This window comes from Palaemon carinicauda, chromosome 42 (assembly GCF_036898095.1).
Source record: "Palaemon carinicauda isolate YSFRI2023 chromosome 42, ASM3689809v2, whole genome shotgun sequence".
In the NCBI taxonomy this organism is placed as follows: Eukaryota; Metazoa; Arthropoda; class Malacostraca; order Decapoda; family Palaemonidae; genus Palaemon; species Palaemon carinicauda.
The window spans coordinates 38,580,982-38,604,015 of NC_090766.1; the positions used below are offsets into that span (position 1 = coordinate 38,580,982).

Here is a 23,034-nt window from a genome sequence, read left to right on the forward strand (position 1 = left end):
CAAAGGACTGCATAGGTGATGCCATCATCACCAGGAGCTGACTTCTTACTCCTTGTTAAGGCACGTTGTAGCTCTTCCTTAGTTATGGGTACATCATCCTCTTCATCACTGCTCAGTGAGAGAGAGAGAGAGAGAGAGAGAGAGAGAGAGAGAGAGACATGGAAAGTATCAATACATTTAGTGGAGTTTTTTGAAGGAGAGAGAGAGAGAGAGAGAGAGAGAGAGAGAGAGAGAGAGAGAGATTATATGTAAAAAAATACACATGCCTCCGTAATCTACATACAGTGCGTCACACAAGACCTAGAGCAGTTTGCATTTAACTTTCAACAGATAAAACAAGGTAAGTAAATATACACAGTTTTTATAGCATAGCAGTTCAATATATATTGCTCATTATAACTAAATAAACTAGGATCTTACTTGCAAAGATAGCATATCACTTCTGTGTCTAAAGAAAACTTACTGAATATTATTTATTCTAATCATATATATATATATATATATATATATACACATTTCCTTTATAAAAATCTATAATTGCGGACAAGAGTCGTTGTAAAGACAAGTTCAACTTCGGCAAAGATGCAACACTTTGTCCGAATCATCTTTCTTCATCTGACATTTTATTCACGATTAAAAACGGTAACAGACAAAAATTAATAAGAAATGTTCATTAAAAATATATAAATCTTGTCATATGATATGAAAAATAATTAATAAATACTTATCACTTATACTTTTAAATATATATAAATGACGAAGCCGTCGTTCGGTTTAAGGAATCGAATCATAAACAATGATTTCTAGTCGCTTGTCTATTCTGTCTACCTGTCTTTCTAGCTAGATAGTGACTGACCGCAGAAACCTATTGCAATTGCATTGCAAGGGAGATAATTTTAGTGTTCTTGTACTGAATATCTTAAAAAATGGTGTTAGATTGTGGTTAGTAGACATAAATTACGTTTTTCATAATGTCTGAAAAATAGGGGTAAATTGACTACTCGGCCGTTGGTCTGTAGTCCGGGCTAGGCAAGGCCTAGGGTAGGCTTTGCTAGTCTTTTTTTTTTTTATTTATTAATGACCTTTTGTTTAATATTTAGAAGAGAATATACATTATAAAAGGTAAAATAATAATTCATGGCACCGATGATACAAGTGAAACTCAACGTTAGGTTAGGTTAATTGGTTCTGCAATGTCACGTAGCTTAGCGTTATCATTTATGACTTTCATTGTAGCGATCTTGACAATATTTCAGTAAAGTGCCACCCAGTCATTACTGCTTGCCAGTACATAAGAGCCTGATGATTAATTTTTTTTTGCGAGCGCACGGCGGAGTAAAAACCTTTAAGGACTCCATCGAAATCTTACAGAATCTAATGGGTTTTACTCCAGCGTTCACTAGCTAACATCAAGGTCCTATCTAATGGCAGGGTGGGACTCTACCGAAATATTATCGTAATCTTAAGCTCATATGACTTGATAAACTCCTTGTGTACATGGCTACATTAATATAATGTCATATTTTATATTAATTGTTCATTACTTCTCTTGTAGTTTATTTATTTCCTTGCATTTATTTTTTATGAAAATTCTCTTGATTCAATAATTACTGTAGTATTTTAGATACTATACGATTTCAAAGAATTTAGCAAATATAAATTAACCCCAAAAATACTGTACCATTTCATAGATTTCACCTAAGATAAATTAACCTAAAAAAAAAACATTGCAATAGGTACTGTACTACTTTATAGAATTTAGCAAATATAAAATAACCAAAAAAATATTAAAAGCTGTCTCAACAATTCACTAGAATAAAGTAGGCATATGCTAACAAAAAATTATACACATAACCAGCCATCCATCCTTCAATATGCCTACTGTATTTATAATGCTCTCCTATCAATCCCTAATGGTATATCAGGTGGTCCCAACTTTGTTCATTAAAGCTTTTGGTTTTCTTGGTAACTTGATTTGCAGTGTCGTAGCATTACAGCATTTGATAAAATTTGCTTGTACTGTCACTAGTGTCCACTAAAAGTTGGATTTGTTGTAAGATGGTAATTGTCATGGAAATCAGTTACACCTTGGAAGCAGAATACAGTAATAAATAATTGAATAACTTTACCAATTAACACTAAATATGAGGTGAACACTGCTTCATAACCTTGTACTATTTAAATTCAAGTTGTTCCGTAACCGAAATACAAACCACGCTATTTACAGAGGGTTACCTTTTAGCGCAGCTGAAATGGCGAGCCATTAGAATTTAACGAGGGTGTATTACCCCCGCGCTAGTTAGCGGGGGGTAGGGGAGTGGTAGCTAGCTACCCCTCCCCCCCCTCACACACAGATGAATGCCCACTTTCACTTTTGGCTCGGACTGTGACAGACGTCTCTGTCTTGGTCCTCTCTTGGCAGCCATTGTTTGTTTTGTCTTTACTTAATCGCTTACTTTTCTTTTACTCAATATATATGTAAACATGTATAGAAATAAGTAAGTTTCCTTTTCAGAGTTGTGTGTAGTGTACGATATCTACGTGGGGTCCTCGGCAGTTAGGCCACCACGGCGTAATTTTATGGGTGGCGATCGAGTTTGACTTATGTCTTTCTCTCTCTCTCTCTCTTGAGGTCGTTCACCCTTTTACTACGTGTTACTACGCCCTTGTAGCTTCCTTTCCGTGTGGGGGGGTTGCTACGCCGTACATTTGTCTCAATTAGTTTATGATTCTAATTGTAGTTGTTTTTTTTGTTTTTCAGCTTGTAGAACGATTCCTTTCGGGGTTTTCGTTCTTTCTTTAGTGTTCATTCATTTTTAAATTACATAATTACATAGTTACATAATTATAATTGTTATAATTCTGTTTTGGTTACAGCTCTCCTTCCGTGAGTGTAAGTGGTTGTGAGGGCACTTGCCTGTTGTGTAATTCTTGTTTCCTTTCCCTCGGGATTCCTCTTCGGAGCCTTCCCGGGGGAATGAATGTGTACTAATGTTATTTGTTTTATTTTTTTTTACAGTTACCGATCTAGTTCGTTTCTGTAATATGGCAACGGTGTGAGCTGTCTTGTTGAGTCCTGGGGATTCGGCTGTTGCTGCCTCCCCCCTTGTATTTTCGTCAGGGGCGTGTCTCCTTCTACTGGAAGTACTCCCGTGACGACGGACAGCTCTCCAGTTCATTTTAGAACTCTCAGGAGGCTTGCCTCCTTGGGCGGGTAACTTTCCTTCCGAGGGAAGTTTTTCCTGTCCAGGCTTGAGTTTTTCCCCTTTTGGAGGGTTCTTCTCTTGCCTTATGTTCGTGCGACTATGCTCTTGGTGCTGAGCGATCACACCTGCAGTTACGCTCAAGGGGCTGGGCAACTGCAGGAGCTCCTCTTCGGAGGATTGCTCCTTTTAGGTCACTGGCTGACCAGTCTCTTCTACGAAGTGTTTCTCTTTCGTTCGCGAGAGAGTACACTCATAGAGACTCCTCTTCGGAGGATTCTTCTGTTGCTGTTGGCCTCCCTCGCCGTAAGGCCCACCGTCCGCCTCGTCGTAAGGGCCTCTCATCTCCCTATAAGGGTGCTTGAGGCGCCTTTTTGAATCTCCGTTTGCAGCCTACAACTCCTTTTTCTTGATCTTCCGCCTTGGTGCAGATGGACAGCAGTCTGATCTCATCTTCCGACGGGCAACGGTCTTCCCGACGGACAACGGTCTTCCCGACGGACAGCGGTCTTCCGACGGACATCAGTCTCCCGGCGGACAACGATCCCTTCGGGGCAAAGGGTTGCCTCCCACGGGGGTTCTTCCCTTGCGTGTCAGGGTTTCCCTGCGCGCCCTTCTGCTGTGTTCTCTCCTGCTCCTGCTCAGTGTTAGCGCACAGGCGCTCTCCTGCTCATCAGCGCTCTCCTGTTCGTCAGCGCTTTCATGATGATCATCCCTGCTGTTCCTGTTGGTTCCTGTTACGCGCCCTGTGCGCCCACGTTCGCCCTCGCGATCTAGAACTTCGGTTCAGGTCGGGGTCAAGGACTCTTCTTCTATGCGCAGGCTTCCACGTGTAGCCTTCTGCTCGTCAGCGATCATCAGCTCGCCAGCGATCACCTGTCTCTCGGCGATCTCCGGATCACCCGCGTGTGTTACAGCCGGCACGCCAACGTTCTCCAACACTTCTGAAGGAACATGGTTCGCCAGCTACTAGCTCACCTGCGCATGCTGCTCACCATCGCGCGATCACCTACCTGCGGATGCTGCACGCCATCGCGCGACCCTCAACTGCGGATGCTGATCGCCATCGCGCGACCGCACACCTGCGGATGCTGATCGCCATCGCGCGACCGTCCCCCTGCGGATGCTGATCGCCATCGCGCGACCCTCAACTACGGTTGCTGATCGCCATCGCGCGACCCTCAACTGCGGATGCTGATCGCCATCGCGCGACCCTCAACTGCGTATGCTGATCGCCATCGCGCGACCCTGCGCATGCTGATCACCATCGCGTGACCCTGTGCATGCTGATCACCATCGCGCTATCGCCTACCCTGCGGATGCTGCTCGCCATCGTGCGACCCTCAACTGCGGATGCTGCTCGCCATCGCGCGATCGCCCACCTGCAGATGCTGCTCGCCATCGCGCGATCGCCCACCTGCAGATGCTGCTCGCCATCGCGCGACCGCCCACCTGCAGATGCTGCTCGCCATCGCGCGACCGCCCACCTGCGCATGCTGATCGCCATCGCGCGACCCTGGCATGCTGATCACCATCGCGCGACCCTGCGCATGCTGATCACTATCGCGCGATCGCCCACCTGCACATGCTGCTCGCGATCGCTCACCTTCGCATGCTGCTCGCCAACGCACGATCGCTCACCTGCGCATGCTGCTCGACCATCGCGTCGGCATGACACAACGCGCCATCGCCAACCTGCGCGTTAGCGCTCACCAGCTCACCACTGATCGCCTGTTAATCCATATCGCCAGCGGTCTTCCTCGCCCACGCGGCAGCGCGTTTCCTCGCCATCGCGCTAACGCTTGCGTTCGCCGCCTCGGACTCGCGCTCATTCACCTGCCCACCCTCACGACCGCTCGCCCGCGCGACCGCTCGCCTGCGCCCCCGGGCGACCGCTTGCCTGCGCGCCCACACGCCCACGTGCCTGCACGTCTACGCTCATGCGCGTCCGCGCCTATGCTCTCCAATGTTCGCCCACGCGCGAACCAACGGTTTTCCATCACGCGGACGGATGGTGTTCCGTCACGCGAAGCGACGGTGTTCCGTCGCGCGAACCTACAGTGTTTCTTCGCACAAACGTCGGCTTATTTCTTGTAGTATCCATTGCTCGTCTATGGGTTATCACTCGCTCGCCCTTCCTACCACGCTCGCCCTCCTTCTGCGCTCCTTCGCTCACCTTCGTTTGCGTTACCGCGCATGGGCGCTTCCACGTTCGCCCACACGCAAATCTTTGAATTACCGTCGCGCGAGCTCCAGGGCGATTGCGACCACGATTCCCAATGGGGTTTTCGCAGCATGGCCAGCCTGGCGAGTTCTTCTGGAGCGTATTTCCAGAACACGGCCTCACCCCGTAAACGCAGAGCATGGCACTTGCAAGAATAGGAGAAACTTAGAGATCTGAGCAACACTCCTCTTTTCTGAACCTGGGTTAGCCCTTCCCCGTCATTCCCTGGAAGGATTTTTGGCGGGGGGGCTTTCCGTTCGAGATTTCTCCATCGGACAAGGGGTGACTGCTTACCCCTTCCTCTGGGAGCTTACCAGGTCCTTTCCCTCCTCGGTTACGGCCCGAGGTTTGGTTCAAGGAAACTACAGGAAGATCATGGGTACTTTCCTCCTCTCGAGCTCAGGCACCTTGGCCTTTCGTCGTTAAGTATCTAACTTGCGGACAAGCTCGATGTTGTACCATCTGGACGCGCTGACTGAGGGCTTCCTTCAGGTGTCTCATCTGTGGAGGTTGACGACCTCAGACACCCTTCCATCCTTGAGAAGAGTTTGTTTGTGCCCAAGGACAGAGACTTAGACAGCGGCTGTGCAGAGGAAATCGACTTCCGTTTTCACTCCTCCAAGGCGCTTTCTTCCAGACTCTGCAGGGCTCCAGCGCCCTTTTCTTTCAACCACGTCGGCCTAAGTTATCGGCTACGACAACTGGGACAAGGTGTCCAATTGCAGTTTCCTCCTGTCAGGAACAGATGGCACAGGAGACTCCCCCGGGGGGGCATAGTCCTAAAAGGAGTTCACGAACTCTAGGATTGCAGGTTTTTCTCTGGGAGGATGCTTAAGGTTACTCATCCGAATGACAGCTTCCCGATGCCCATTCCCGCACAATCTCTGTGATCAGCCAAGGATATCGCGCCTGCCGTCTCTGTCAGCGAATTCAGTGTCTCTGAACCTCTATGCCATAGCGTCAGCAAGAGTTGCCCGGTTGGGCAGAATGATCCATACCTTAGGCGAAGGTCTTCCTTAGGATCATCGACGGCTTCACCCCCGGCCTCCTCAGTCGATCCTTTCTTGTAAGGAAGGATCTGAGAGGGGATGTCCGTAGTCGACCTCTCAGCCCTGATCAAGTTTGTCGAACAAACTTCGGCCAGCGTAGACCAGCAGAATCGATCAGACTGGTAACGAGGCGACAGGACTCCTTAAACCCTGGATCGGAAGGACGGGTACTTTCAGTTTCCATTCCATCCATCTTCCAGGGTGCTCGTCGAATTCAGCCTAGACTGCAAGTATTCCTGCTTATGATGCAGTGTGGCTATCCCGCCGTGGCATAGCAGGTTTGTTTCCCCAGAGAACTCTCCCTGCCTTCCTCTTGGCCGCTCAGGTGCAGGCTTCCGCCTCCTCTGCTGTTTGGAGGGCTGGTCAACTCCGGTAGGCTCGGGTTCGACCTTCTTCAGCGCCGGGACAAGCTTCCGGATGCTTACCATGAGTGTGGGCTCATGGTATTTTGCTTGGAGCCTTCTCTTCCTCTGCCTCAACATCTGGAGTATCTGGCCATGATATTGAGTCAACGGCCTTACCACGTTGGAAACCCCGCTTCTCGTCCGTCCAGCGAGGTTAAGCAACGTCGGTTCTGGTCGGTACTTGGATGGGTGACCACCTGGGGACGCCAGATTCTGTTACCACATCATCCGAGCCTTCCTTTCGGTTGACTGTGGCAAGACTGAGGAGAGTCGCAGTACCTGTTCTCAGTCAAGCAGAGCTTTCAGCCCTACCTTGGAACGTTTCCTAGTTCTCCTTTCCTCATTGACCCGTCTATAGTCCGAACGGTCACCTCAGGATAAGTTCCATGTGGGGCGATCCAAGTTCTGGTGGCTTCAGGCAATGTTTAACCGGACTTCCTGGCCCCTATGGGACCAGCGGAACTATTAGACCTGCAATGGGTGTTGACCTATGGAGCCTCTTGATGGTAGTGGATATTCTCGTCCTTTCCCCGCATTCTTGATGCTGTTCTCGGACTCGTCAAAGGAAGGGGGGGGGGGGGGGGGGCATGTTCCGGTCCAGGCCTATGGTCAAGACCTGAAGGATACCTCTCCATCATTCAGGCAGGCTTAGGGGCTTAGTCTGGCCCCTCTACATATCCTACAGCTCCTGCCGAGTCGCCCCGTGCGCGTCGACTTCATGATTCTGGCGTATTCTAACCAGCAGGGGACGCATTTTCACACCTTCACATCTTGCAGTAGAGATACCGGGATGATTGAGATTCTCTCAATACCACCATCGGCTCTCTCATTCCAGGCAGGGGAATGTTCTCTCAGACTATCCGAGTAGAGCCTCGTAGAGAGAGTGTACCTGGGGGTCTTTGACCTTGGGTAACCAGCAAGTACTGGTCTGGGGGACCTGATCGCGACAGCTTGGAACCTCAAGCTTCCGCTGTTCTTCCCTCCAGTCTCAGACCCCGAGACTCTGGTAAGATGCATTCCGGTGATGGTGGGACAACTTCGACGCCTGCGTCTTCCCTCCTTTTTGTCTGTGGACAATGGGTCTCTACAAGACCAGGTTGTCTGTCAACCTTTCAATGGGAGAGCTCCACTGGGACTATGCGCAGAACGGTTTCTGGACCCTCTGCTTCCCCTGACGGAACTCTCGGGAGAGCTTCTCCCACGGCGCAGACTACTCAAGCAACCACAGTGCGACATCTCTCCCGAACCGGGGCGTCGCTTCGGCTTCATGCCTGGAGACACTACGCCTCCTCCTCAAGAAGAGACAACCCGCTACAGTCGCGGTACGGAGGTCGCGTCATCTGCGATAGTCATCCACAGGGGTCCTCCAGGCAAAGTGAAGAATCTAAGGTGGTTGGTGCCGTGGGAGATATACCTCTTCCCTTGAGGCCTCTTCTCCAGCAATAACGGTCTTATTGCCTTTCGGCGGGAGGAAACTCCTTTCCGCTCTCGGCAATGAAGCCTGTCGCTCAGCCTTTCCCTGACCTTCAGGCTTAAAGGAATAACTTTTTCCTGCCCGCTGGATCTATCCTCGCTTATGCGAAGCTACGATCGTCCCTGCCCTAGTCGGAGGAAGACCTCCAACTTGGAGCATGGCTCGGACTTTTAGTCCTTTAAGAGATCTTCTCAAGACCCTTTACGACAGGCCTCGGATTGTGTTCTGCCTTGGGTCTCCTGCTTACTCTGGCCGCGGCCAGTGTGTAAGCAATCTTCTTGGTCTCCTACGACTCCCCCCTTTCTAAGGAAGAGGGGAAGGCAACATTCAGGTTCGCTCCTGAGTTGTTGATTAGACTCAGAATCTGGGGGTCCCGGCCCTTCGGTCCAATTCATTCAAGATTTCGAGTCTCCATTCTGTATCTGATGTCCCAAGACCTTCTCTTTCTTGCCAGTAAAGGAATCGAGAGGTTAGCGCTGGGAACAGCTGCAGTTTGTCCTCAGTTGCAGCCGATTTGGGAGCACAAGGAGGACACGGGGGAGAGTCACCAGTATACCTCTTCAGCCCACTCAAGGACATTCATCTCGACCTGTCTCCAGACCCTCCCCCGTCACGTCGCCCTACAGCACGATGTTGGATACATCGCAACGTCCCTCGCCTTCGAGTAATACTACTCTGTGACGCAGGTGCTACAAGCTGGAGTCTGGAAGCGTCTAATGACCTTCGCAGCCCGCTTCCTGCAGGGCGTGACCCACAGGAGTCTCGATACGTTTTCTATCGCTCTGTGGTGGCTACACAACAGCTGGTCTAACCTCAGGCTCCTTTTTGGACAGGTAGCAGAAGGTTGAGGGTATTGTTATCAGGTTTTAGTCTGCATGAACGAAAGAAGTATGTCTGGCTCTTATTTCTTTCTTCATCATCCCCTCTACGGGGAAGCAGCAACCTGGTCTCTGCATAGCTGACCTCAAACCTCTGCAGGTAAACCATGCTTCCTTGTGTTCCGAGTATTGAGTCAATACTGTCGCGTCCCCCATACAACTGCCTAGGACGGGTCACACTTCTTCCTTCACACACAAGCTTACGTAGGCCACATGGTTCCTTGCGGAGCAAGGAACTTGTGAGGTGCAGGGACTCCTTTTCTCGAGTGCGACTCACTCGGATTCTGAGTCCCCGGGTAAAGCCAAAGCCAGTATGGCTGGGGACTTTCCACCCTACCTAAGGGGTAAGTCACCCTCTGTAAATAGCGTGGTTTGTATTTCGGTTACGGAACAAATGACAAATTCGAAGATAGTTTGTATTTTTCCTAACCATACAAACCTTAGCTATTTACACATATTTGCCCGCCAGCCCTGTCCCCCAAGACAAGTCCTACCTCTAAGTGAAAGTGAGCATTCATCTGTGTGTGAGGGGGGGGGGGGAGGGGTAACTAGCGCGGGGGTAATACACCCTCGTTAAATTCTAATGGCTCGCCATTTCAGCTGCGCTAAAAGGTAACCCTCTGTAAATAGCTAAGGTTTGTATGGTTAGGAAAAATACAAATTATCTTCGAATTTGTCATCTTTTTAAAATGTAACCTAAACTAATTTCTCATTTTAAAATTTATAACGATGTAATTTACAGATTTGATTGAGGATTTACTCCAATGATTTTTCCTTTAGAGTCAGAGAATTACTGAACATTGTAAAACTCTAATACACTAATAAATATAATAGATCATCATCATCAAGTACGGGGTATTCGATGTCGAACGGCCGTGGCCCTCTGCACGAAACTTCTCCATTCATTCCGGTCTTGAGCCTTCCTTTCCAACTCCACCATCGTTAGCCCGCACATCTCCTTGATATTGTCACTCAATCTAGTTTTAGGCCTTCCTCTCGTTCTTGTACCATAGACTGATCCAATTAGTAGCGTTCTTTCCAGAGTATTGTGTTTCCGAACCTGGTGTCCAATAAAAGTTAGTTTTCTTTCATCCAAAATGTCAAGTAATCTTTTTTCGATATTGATCTTTTGTAAAACTTCCACGTTAGTCTTTTTCTCAATCCAGCTTATCCTAAGGACTCTTCTGTAACACCATAGTTCAAAACTTTCTAATCTTTTCCGATCTGTAGCTTTTAAAACCCAACATTCTGAGCCGTATGATGCGATGGGGAAAACAAGTGATTTGAGAAGCCGCTTCTTTGTGTTTAGAGTGATATGTCTGTCTTTCCACACATTGCTTAGTGCGATGGTTGCATTCTTTGCAATACCAATTCTTCTTTTGATCTCTTGGGAGTCGTCTCCATTATTGGCGAAAGTTGCTCCGAGGTAAGTAAATTCAGTGACATTATCTAGGGCAACTCCGTCTGGTAGGATTTCTTGATCAGACGGGGCTTTTTGACACTTCATAACCTTTGTTTTCTTAGCATTTAGGTACAGTCCCACTTTTTCACTCTCAGCTTTTACTTTTGATACTAATGTTTGGAGGTCCTCCATACTTCCAGCGATTAAAACCACATCGTCGGCATATCTAAGATTAGTGATCTTTTGTCCTCCAACAGTTATGCCTCCTTCGTAGTCTTCAAGCGCATTTCTCATTATGGTTTCCGAGTAGATGTTAAAGAGGTGGGGAGAAACAATGCATCCTTCTCTGACACCTTGTCCGATGTTAAACCAATCCGTTAGGCCATAAGATGTTCGCACTGCTGCTTTCTGTTGATTGTACGGTGCTTTCAGAAGTGAGATGACATGAGGTGGAAAACCCATAGAGTACATGTCGTTCCATAAGATGTCATGTGCAACTGTATCAAAGGCTTTAGTGTAGTCAATAAAACAAAGGAATACGTCGATTCCTCGTTCTCTGTTTTTTTCAAGGATCATCTTGAGATTCATGATTTGGTCTCTGGTGCCTTTCCCAGGACGGAATCCTGCTTGTTCGTCAGCGATTTCTTCATTCAGTTTGTTTGCCATTCTCTTAGCCATGATTTTCAAAAGAATTTTGCTACTGTGACTAATGAGGGAGATTGTCCTATTATTGCTGCATTTGAGGGTGTCACCTTTCTTAGGGATGGGGACAAAGACTGACTCCCCCCAATCGTCTGGCCATTTGTTTTCGATCCAGATTTTTTTGCAGAGCCTGTGGTAGAATATCTCGACGTTCTCACCTCCATTCTTTATCATTTCGGCTGTGACCTGATCGTTTCCTGGACTCTTTCCATGTTTGAGTTCTTTGATAGCTTCTCTAATCTCATCAATCAGAGGAGGTGGTTCTGGTTCTGAAGACACTTGCACGTATGGGACTGGTGTTACAATGGATTCATTTCTTTTGTAGAGATTTGTGCAGTATTCTTTCCATCTGTCTTTGACTTCCTCTCTGTCACAAAGGATTAGGTCATCTTCATCTTTGATGGTGTCAACAAATGGTTTGAATTTCTTGGTGAGGTTTTTCACACCATTGTACATTTCTTTGGTAGAGTTGTTAATGGAATTTACTTCAATCCTTTGGCATTGTTCTTGTATTAACTTTTCCTTGTCTTTCCGCATCATCCGTTGAATAATAGATGCAAGAATAGAATTATATTGAACGTATTACGCTGATAATCTTACTCAGATGGCACTAGTTGCCTTTTCTTTCTTTTTCTTTTCTTTTGTCACTCATGAATGACAGAGGCAAGGGACAAGGACAATACCCTAGCAGAATGCCCTAGAGACTGACCATATATAGATATGATCAGCACACAACCACCCTCTACACGTAAGCAAGGGCCAGGCAATGACTCAGCAGGTAGCCCTATACACTCCCCCAAACTCCACATCCTTAGCCTACAAGGATGGTAATGGGGGAGACACAACAAGAAACTATGAAGCTTGAGAAGGTCTTGAACCCTAGTCCAGCTGATCCCTAGGCGGGACATTTACAATAGGCTAGCCAAGACATAACCACAAAGATATCTCCACACTTCAGTACATTATTAAATATGAATATTTTCATAAAACAAATTATAATTATCTGGTCATTTAAGGTGGAAGATCGTAGAATCAAATACTGCAAAGAGATTTTCTGCGAATAGCCAGGATTAGGTACAGTGAACCCTCGTTTATCGCGGTAGATAGGTTCCAGACCCGGCCGCGATAGGTGAAAATCCGCGAAGTAGTGACACCATATTTACCTATTTATTCAACATGTATATTCAGACTTTTAAAACCTTCCCTTGTACGTAGTACTGTTAACAAACTACCCTTTAATGTACAGAACACTTAATGCATGTACTACAGTACCCTAAACTAAAACAGGCACAAATATTAAAGGCGATTTTATATCATGCGTTTCCTAAACATGCTAAAAAGCACGATAAAAAATGGCAACCAATGTTTTGTTTACGTTTATCTCTGATCATAATGAAGAAACAAACTGGAGGTAGAGCTTTGCTTATTACCCAGACATATTTCCCATACTTTTCCCTTAGAACTACATCACATCTTCCTACTTTAGATATATATATATATATATATATATATATATATATATATATATATATATATATATATATATATATATATATATATGTGTGTGTGTATATATATATATATATATTTATATGTATACACATATACATACCTACATATATACATAAATACAGGCATACATATATATATATATATATATATATATATATATATATATATATATATATATATATATTACTGTATATATATGGGTTATGGAAAAAATCCGCGAAGTGGTGAATCCGCGATGGTCGAACCGCGAAGTAGCGAGGGTTCACTGTACATCATTGAGGTAATAGTTTTTTTTTCTTTTTTCAAAATAAAGGCATCTATCAGTTTTAATTTAAGAATACCCCTATTCAATGTACTGTACTGTATGGAATTGTCCATACCAGCAGCTGCCTGGGTATAGTACTAAGTGAGACTTCTGCCTGGCATATCCATACACCAGTTCAGAAATTATTACATATCTTTACATCACCTTATAGCAAGCATTGCTGAGAAGCTATTTTGATAAATCAGTATTATAAATTGTGCAACCATTATTATACTATGTGAGGTTTTTATTCTTTTTCAGCCACACACAAATTCGAGGTACCAGCGAGAGCTGTTCTTAATCCTGGGGACATCTCAAAATGGGAAAAATCAGAAGCCTATCAGGTACAGTATGTCTAATTATTGTAATATCTATACTGAAAGCAGTAAAAAGTGTTCTTAACCCTTTTACCCCCAAAGGACGTACTGTACTGGTACGTTTCACAAAACTCATCCCTTTACCCCCATGGACGTACCGGTACGTCCTTGCAAAAAACTGCTATTTACATTTTTTTTTTGCATATTTTTTATAATTTTTTGAGAAACTTCGGGCATTTTCCTGGAGAATGAGACCAACCTGACCTCTTTATGACGAAAATTAAGGCTGTTAGAGCAATTTAAAAAAAAATATACTGCAAAATGTGCTTGAAAAAAAATAACCCCGGGGGGTTAAGGGTTGGAAAGTTCCAAATAGCCTGTGGGTAATAGGGTTAAATGCTTTATGATTTTCTTTAAAGTTTAAGCAATATTTTTGTCCATGTCTTGAAATGAATTTGTTCCGTAACTGAAATACAAACCACGCTATTTAGTATGGGTAATTACTTTTGGTGTAGCCGAAATGACGAGCTATTAGAATTTTAACGAGGGTTTACTACCCAACCGCTAGTTAGCGGGGGGGGGGGGGGGGGTAGGGAGGGTAGCTTGCTCCACCCCCTCTCACACATACCTGTGATTGAGCTCACTTTGCTCTCGGCTCGGGTGGCAGACGGACGTATCTGCTTTCACCCTCGCCTCTTTTGGACAGCCATTACTAATCTTTCTTTTGCTTTTCCTTTGACAGAGTGTATGTGAAGTTGGCCTCTGCTATGCGTAAGTGTCCTGTCTTACCTGACCGCCCTTGTGGCACGTTTATGTCGGCGGTCGACACAGATCCCCACACCTTGTGTCCTTATTGTAGGGGCCAATGGTGTGATAGAGATAAGGTTTGTGGTGAGTGTAGGGAGTGGTCTACCTCCCAGTGGGAGAGGTTTTCTCGGCGCTGGAAGAAGAAGTCCAAAAGGGATATTTCTCCTTCTTCTGTGGCCCAAACCTCCTCCGAAGCTCCCACTCGATCGGTTTCTCCCGAGAAGCCGTCGAGTGGTAGCACAGACCGTACTTCTGTTGACCGATTCCGGGGTGTGGGAGAGGGAGTTGCCTCCCATAGCGAGGCAGCTCCTCCTCCCCCGGAGGAGGATATTATCATGCCTGTAACTAATAATGATTTATTACAGCTTTGGGCTTCCTTGGGGCTTAAGGGTTCGCCCTCCAAGGAAGCCCTGTTTGACATGATAGAGTTGGGAGCAGCTGTCAAACAGTCGCCACCGGTAGCAGAGATCGATCCTCTGTCTATCGTCGACGTTGTTGTGGCAGAGGCTTCCGATGAGTTGTCTCAAACCTCTGCTCCTGATGTTGCTGCTGTAGCTGAAGGCTTAGTTCCCCCCTCCGAACATCCTTCGAGGGAGGAGCTAAGTCCTAAGGTCTCTCCTGCCAGTGATTCTCCCCCTCGGGAGAGTTCACTCACAGAGACTCCTCTTCGGAGGACTGCTGATGGTCAGCCCGCTGACCCCACGGCCCCCACAGGCCGTATAAGGCGTAAAGCTCGCCTTCCCCTTCGCCGTAGAGGTCTTCCTTCACCTCACAAGGGTGTTAGGAGGCGCCTCTTTGGCTCATCATCTTCGCAGTCATCCGCAGAACAACCTCGCCGTCATTCACCAACCCTGCCAGCTACATCCTTGGACCTCTCCGCAGATCGTTCGCGATCTCCTTCGGTGGAAGGTCGTCCTTACAAAGGGCACGCCGACCTTCCACCCACCAGACCTGCTGACCTGCCGTCACCGTTCCTGGCTGCCGATGCACTGTGGGCGCCTTCTCATCCCGTTAAAACGGGCAACGGTCCCTTCGGGGCATAAAGGCCGTGAGCACAAATTGGTGTCTAAGTCCCTTAAGCGCCAGGTATCCCCTGTGCGCCCACGATCTCCTCCTGCAGATGTTCCTGTCTTAGCGCGCCAGCGCTTGCCTGTGCGCGTGCGCGCACAAGCAGTTGTTCCTGTCACTGCGCGCCAACGACCACCTGCGCGCACATGCAATGGTTCCTGCAATAGCACGCCAGCGCTCACCTGCGCACAAGCGCTCGCCAACAAGCAGTTGTTCCTGTCACTGCGCACCAGGGTTCCCCTGCGCGCCAACGACAACCTGCGTGCCGGCGCGCACTTGCAATGGTTCCTGCAATAGCGCGCCAGCGATCACCTGCGCGCAAGCGCTCGCCAACTGTTCCTGTTATAGCGCGCCAGCGCACTTCTATGGAGGTTCCTGAGATAGCGCACAGGCGCTCACCGGACCTCCAGCGCTCTCCAGATCCTCAGCGCTCTACTGCGCGCACCTGCAGAGAATCCTGATGTAGCGCGCAACTGCGCACCAGCGCACAGCACTGGAATCTCCTGAGATAGCGCACAGGCGCTCACTGGGACTCCAGCACACTTCTGCGCGCCCTCATCCTGATGCGCGCCAGGCACGCTCACGATCTTCGGATCTGGGCGCAGTGGGGAGAGTAACCTCTTTCCCTGCTCGTCAGCGCTCACCGATGGCGCGCAGTCTCCAACGCGCGCCAACGAGGTTGCGTAAGCGCGCCCTGCACGCCCATCACTTCAGCCAGATATGCGCACTGCGCGCCCGCGCGCTAGGGATATATCTCCTGCGCGCGCCCAACGTTATCGCCCTCACGGGCTCTTCGGCAGGATACTGCGCGCGCGAACAATCGCCTTCGCGCACGCGAGCGCTCGTCCAGCCTTCTGCGCACCCCCTGTCATCGCCAGTCCATGCCTCTGCGCGCCATCACTCGCCCACGCGCCATCGCCATAGCCCTCGTGCGCATACGCGCATGCGCGAACATTCTCCCGCGAGCGACCCAGGGCAGAGCCCACCGCGCGATCACAGGCGCGACCCCACATGCGAGGCTGCAGGACATCGCGCGACCAGGTCATTGTCGTCACCCCCCCCCCCCCCCCCCCCCCCCGCAAGCACAGAACAGCGCGCTCGTCGGAGGAAGGGAGGTTTCTGGATAGGTCCAAGGACTCTTCTCCTTCACTTTCATTACAGGCGAACCCTCGTTTGGTAACACCTCCTAGGGATCGAACGATCCCCTTCCCTCCAGAGGGACTTTCTGACACGCGCTGTCAGTCAGCAGCCTTGGTTTGGGACCATCGTCAGAGCTCTCGTGCAGGCTTTTAAGCCTGTTTTCTCTGAGCTTGGTCACAAATCATTGCCGGCTTCTTCTCCCCTGAAGAGGAAGAGAGGAGTATCTACCGTGGAAACTTCTCCAAGGGCAAAGCTGACTCCTCGGAAGTCCTTGAGGAAGGTCCCCTCTCCCCCCCAGACTTTCTCTCCCTCCCCTGCGGACGAGGATTTCCCGTCCTCTGGGGAGTCAGGTGAGGCGGGTCGTTCCCCCATCGCACCAATGGGGGAAACCCCACCTTGCCCCGAGAAGTCTTCTCGGGTAGGGGTTGAGAAGAGCCTTCCACCATCACTGTTGGAGTCCTGTATCCCTCCCAGGAGGCAGTCGAAGGACTCTAAGACACTGCGATGTCTTCATCAAGGATTAGACCGGACCCAGCCAAGCCCTCAGAGAACGTCCACGAGTCCTCCCAGGAAGAGCCTCTGGGGACAGGAGACTTTGCTGCCAGCCCTTCAGGAGGAGAGCTGCAGGAATCAGAACATGCATTCTGGCAGGTTCTGACCCTTATGAGGAATCTCAATGGGTTTACGGATCCAGAGATTCCCCCTCGTGAGGGCAAGGACACAGTCTTGGACCGAGTCTTCGGTACTCAAAAACCCTCGAGGGCCAGTGCGGCTTTGCCCTGGTCACAGGGGGTTAAGAATGCCAGAGACAAGGTCGAAGGCCAGCTCTCCGAGCTTGCCTCCTCCAGTCGATCCAGCACCGGTAACAAACTCCTCCCGCCTCCTCGTGTCCATCAGAGGAGGTACTTCGAGATCTTGGAGGAGACTTGTTTAGCTCTTCCTTTACACCACTCCCTGGAAGAGCTTACCGGGGGAGTCCCTCTAGAGAGACTCTCCAGCCGGCATGTCTCGTATTCGGCAACGGAGATCCTGAGCCAGGAGAAGGTGGCGAAGTGTGCCATGCAGGCAACTTCGTAGCTGGACATCTGGCTAGGGTCTCTGGGCATCCTGTTACGATCTGAGGACTTGTCCAAAAAGAGTACCAGGAAGGCCTTGAAGACCTTCTTGCTCTCAGGCACTCGTACTATTGAGTTTCTAGCCCACCTAGTCTTGAGCTTGTGGGCTAATACCATCTTGAAACGTCGAGATGCGGTGTCTGAGAGATTCCACCAAAAGGTCCCCAGTACCGACATTAACAGGCTCAGACATTCTTCTGTCTTGGGTAAGAACTTGTTTGAGCCTAAGGATGTGGAGCTGGCGGCTGGGAGGTGGAGGAAGTCCAACCAGGACTCTCTTTTACATCGGGCCCTAACATCAAGGCCCTACAAACCTCCAGCGACCCAGCAATCACGTCCTACCAAGAGTACGAAAAAGGCAGTTGCAGCAAAGACAAAGGTGTCTAAGCCCTTTCCTGTCAAGGACAAGAAAGGCAAAAAGTCCTCCAGGGGAGGAAAGAATCCTAGAGTGAGCGGCCGAGGCCCTAAACGCTAGGATTGGCAGTCCCCCTGCATGTCCACCAGTGGGGGATGCCTACAAAGTTGTGCAAGAAGGTGGCAGCAACTCTGGGCCGATTCCTGGACGATTTCCGTAATCAGTCGGGGATATCGCGTCCCGTTCAGGACATCTCTACCTCCCCTGACAGCGGATCCAGTGTCATTGAGCTTCCTTGCCATGGGATCGGCAAGGGGGCAAGCCCTTCGGGCAGAAGTCCAGACCATGTTGAAGAAGGATGCTCTCCAATAGGTAGTCGACGGGTCCCCAGGCTTCTTCAGTCGACTCTTTCTTGTAAAGAAGGCGTCTGGAGGCTTGAGACCAGTCATCGACCTCTCAGCTCTGAACAGGTTTGTCAAGCAGACCCCGTTCAGCATGGAGACGGCAGACACGGTCGGACTTGCAGTGAGACCGCAAGACTTCATGTGCACACTGGACTTGAAGGACGCGTACTTCCAGATCCCAGTCCATCCGTCTTCAAGGAAGTACTTGAGATTGTGCCTAGACAACAAGGTTTACCAGTTCAAGGTGCTATGTTTCGGTCTCTCCACAGCACCGCAGGTGTTCACCAGAGTGTTCACCCTAATATCGTCGTGGGCTCACAGGGTCGGCATCCATCTCCTCCGTTACCTGGACGACTGGCTGATCCTAGCAGACTCGGAGGCAGCCCTTCTTCGACACCAAGACAAACTTCTGGGACTTTGCCAAGATCTAGGGATCATGGTAAATCTCGAGAAGTCTTCTCTGCTGCCCACTCAAAGACTGGTACAGTATATCTAGGCATGATCATAGACACCAATCTCCACAAAGCCTTCCCATCAGACGACAGGATAGCAAGGCTGAGGAGGGTCGCGAGTCCTTTCCTCAGACGAGAAGAGCTCCCAGCCCAATCATGGTTACGTCTCCTCGGTCACTTCTCATCCCTGGCCCGTCTAGTTCCCAATGGTCGCCTCAGAATAAGATCTCTCCAGTGGTGACTCAAGTCCCGGTGGAATCAAGGTCACGATTCCCCGGACTTCATGATCTCTATGGGTTCTGCCGAACAGACGGACCTTCAGTGGTGGGTGGCAGACGAGAACCTACGAAAGGGAGTGGATCTTCTCGTTTTCCCCCCGGATTTGTTGCTGTTTACGGATGCCTCATAGAAAGGGTGGGAGCCCACATTCTGAACCACAGGACCTCAGGCCTGTGGTCAGAATCAGAAAAGTGCCTCCATAGAAACCTGCTAGAAATGAAGGCCGTATTCCTGGCCCTTCAACAGTTCCAACAATACCTGGCGGGCCACTCTGTGGTGGTGATGAGCGACAACACCACAGTAGTGGCTTATATCAACAAGCAGGGAGGTACCTTTTCAGAACAGCTATCCCATCTCGCAGTAGAGATACTGAGATGGACCGAAGTCCACTCGATTCCACTTTCGGCTCGCTTCATTCCAGGCAAGAGGAATGTGCTCGCCGACAGTCTGAGCAGAGCGACGCAGATAGTGAGAACCGAGTGGTCTTTGGATCGTCAAGTAGCCAACAAAGTCCTGACTTTGTGGGGTTCCCCGACTGTGGATCTGTTCGCTACAGCGCTGAACTTCAAGCTCCCGCTGTACTGCTCCCCAGTCCCGGATCCCAAGGCACTCTGGCAAGATGCCTTTCAACAACGGTGTGACAACATCGACGTGTACGCCTTTCCCCCGTTCTGTCTGATGAGGAGGGTGCTCAACAAGACCAGAATATCGGTCAATCTCTCGATGACCCTGATAGCTCCGCTATGGCATCACGCAGAATGGTTTCCAGATCTTCTGCAACTCCTAACGGAGCTTCCAAGAGAACTCCCTCCACGACACGAGCTACTCAAACAACCATACGCCAACATCTTTCACAAAGCCGTGGCTTCGCTTCGACTTCACGCCTGGAGACTATCCAGCATCTCCTCACTGAGAGGAGATTTTCGCAACAAGTTGCGAACAGGATGTCTGGACACCTGCTAAGGTCATCCGCAGAGGTCTACCAGGCAAAGTGGCGAATCTTCTGTGGTTGGTGTCGTGGAAGGGGTATCTCTCCACTCGATGCCACTATTCCAGCAATAGCGGAGTTCTTCGTGTATTTGCGTTAAGAAATGCGCCTTTCAGTCTCGGCAGTGAAAGGTTATCGCTCAGCCTTAAGTCTAGCCTTCAGGCTCAAAGGAGTGGATATTTCTTCCTCGCTGGAACATTCCCTACTCATACGGAGTTATGAACTTAACCTGCCCTCAGTCGGAAGTGAGACCTCCTCCATGGAACGTGGTTCGAGTTCTCAGGTCTCGTAAGAGACCTCCCTACGAACCATTACGCCAGGCTTCAGATCGCCACCTTCCTTGGAAGGCGGTGTTCCTGCTAGCTTTGGCCTCGGCCAAGCGGGTCAGCGAACTTCATGGTCTCTCGTATGACATCGCCCATTCAAGGGGATGGGGGGAGGTAACGTTCAGATTCGCCCCTCAGTTTGTTGCTAAGACTCAGAATCCGGGAGTGCCGGACCCTCGGTTCGACTCTTTCCGGATTTTGAGTCTTCGTTCTGTAACAGATGATCCAGACCATCTCCTACTGTTCCCAGTAAGGAGTCCGAGTCTATATCTCAAGAGAACGGCTGCAGTTCGTCCCCAAGTGCAAGCTTTGTTTGTGAGCACTGGGAGAACAAAGAGGAGGGTCACCAAGAATACCATCTCGGCATGGATTCGTAGGGTAATCCATCTGTCCCTGAATCCTGACCCTCCTCCGTCACGTCGCCCTAGAGCACATGATGTCAGGGGCGTGGCTACATCCCTGGCCTTCAAGAAGAACTATTCAGTGACGCCAACTATTCACAGCCCACTACCTGCAAGACGTGACACACAGGAGACTCGATACGTTCTCTATCGGCCCTGTGGTGGCTGCACAACAGCTGGTTTAAAACCTCAGGCTCCTTAATGGACAAGTAGCAGAAGGTTGAGGGCATTGTTACCCGGTCTTAGTCTGCATGAATGAAAAGGTTTGTCTGGCCCTTATTCTTTTCTTCATCCTCCCCTCTCTTGGGGAAAGCAGCATCCTGGGTTCTCTGCACAGCTGACCTCAAACCACTGCAGGTAAACCATGCTTCCTTGTGTTCCTAGTATTAAGTTAATACTGTTACGTACCCATACCCCGACGAGGTGGTATTGGGAGAGTCCTAGCCTAAAGTTTCCATCTAAAGAACTTCAGGTCAACTTCCTAGGACGTGTCACAATTCATACCTTCACACACAGCTTATGTAGGCTGCAGCACTTGCACAGCAAGATGCTAGCGAGGTGCAGGGACTCCTTATTATTGAGTACTGACACACTCAGGTACTGAGTCCCCGGGCAAAGCCAAAAGCCAGTACTGGCCGGGACTTACCACCCTTCCTAAGGGGTGAGTCACCCATATTAAATAGCATGGTTTGTATTTCAGTTACGGAACAAATGACAAATTTGTAGGTAATTTGTATTTTTCCTAACTACACAAACCTTAGCTATTTAATCAAACTTGCCCGCCAGCCCTATCCCCCGTGAAGTCCTACCTCTAAGCAAAGTGAGCTCAATCACAGGTGTGTGTGGGGGGGGGGTAGCAAGCTACCCCCCCACACTAGCGCTGGGGTAGTAAACCCTTGTTAAAATTCTAATGGCTCGTCATTTCAGCTACGCCGAAAGTAATTACCCATATTAAATAGCTAAGGTTTGTATAGTTAGGAAAAATACAAATTACCTACGAATTTTTCATGTTTTTGTTTTTTTACTCCTGAGAATATTTGAATCCTGTATTGAAGTTTATCAGAATTAGTCATAGGGTGTATTCTGGTTGAAATGTTTGATTACGAGACAACTATCAATTTAATTCTTTACAGGATATAATGGGATTCTTAACATCGATGAACAATGCCGTTCGGGGTAAGAAGTTGAGTGCCCCATGTGAAGTTAGTCTTGTGACTAACAACCTTTTGGAAATGTTGGATACACTTAGTCAATGGATTGATGATATTCCACCTACAGACCAGCCACAGCGTTTCGGCAACAAAGCATTTCGTGATTTTTATGCCAAGCTGAAAGAGGTAAGTCTTCTTAAATGCAATGACAGTAGTCATTACTGTTTACTCTAAGACATTTGCAGTTTGTTGGTGGTTTATGTAAGTCTTATTCATTAATTTTTACGAATAGAACTTACCTGGCAGTTATATATATATATATAGCTATAGTCTCTGTCGTCCGGCAGAATTTTTCAAAACTCGCGGCAACCGCCGAGTGGTGGTTGTCCGGTTAGGTGGTTAACAACCCTTACAGGGTAGTACTTGGAATCATTCCCGTTTTCTGTTCTCAGATCATCTCTGCCTGTTGGACCAGCCCAAAGGGAGACAGAGTTGGAAGAATTGCAAGACTTGGAGGATATTTCGGAGGATGAGGATAAACCTGCTAATGCTGCTGCTGATTATAAGGTTCTCTCTCGCTCCCTCCTTGAGCTGTATGGAAAGGAGTTTAAACCTGCTGCCCCTCGTTCTCCTCAGTTGCAGTTCAGCAGGAAAAAGGCGAAGAAGCAGTCGGCTTTCATCAAGATGAAGCTGTCCATCTTGGCTGAGAAGGCTCTCGCTAGGATCGATGACTGGCTGAAGGAGTGTAGGCAAGGAGTGAAGACCACCTTCTCGTTTCCACCAGCTCGACTTGCATCTAAGGCGGGCATGTGGTATGAGATGGAGAAGCTCTTGGCCTGGGAGTGCCTGCCTCCTCCCAGGGGGACTTCTCCAGCATTGTAGATTCTTCCACAAGACATGCCCTTAACTCGGCTAAGGTAATGTGGTCTATGTCAGAGCTTGACCACCTCGTCAAGGGAATCTTCCGAGCCTTCGAAGTGTTCAGCTTTTTAGACTGGGCTCTGGGTACGCTGGCCTGGAAAACAGAACTCTTACAAGCCACAGAAGACCTAACCAGTATTATGGCCTGTATGGATAAG

At 48.7% G+C, this 23,034-nt stretch overlaps 1 protein-coding gene and 1 pseudogene across 1 annotated transcript in view; both read left to right on the plus strand.

Moving 5' to 3' along the window:
• The first annotated feature begins 795 nt into the window (after nucleotides 1-795).
• Nucleotides 796-23,034, plus strand: part of LOC137633215 (serine/threonine-protein phosphatase 2A activator-like) — a 36,967-nt gene continuing 14,728 nt past the window's right edge. The window contains exons 1-3 of the mRNA XM_068365384.1: nucleotides 796-942; nucleotides 13,414-13,496; nucleotides 21,938-22,141. Of these exons, the coding sequence (XP_068221485.1) occupies nucleotides 927-942; nucleotides 13,414-13,496; nucleotides 21,938-22,141 (303 nt within the window). The 5' untranslated portion in view covers nucleotides 796-926. The remainder of the gene's footprint in view (nucleotides 943-13,413; nucleotides 13,497-21,937; nucleotides 22,142-23,034) is intronic.
• On the plus strand, nucleotides 6,984-7,102 carry LOC137633372 (5S ribosomal RNA; annotated as a pseudogene).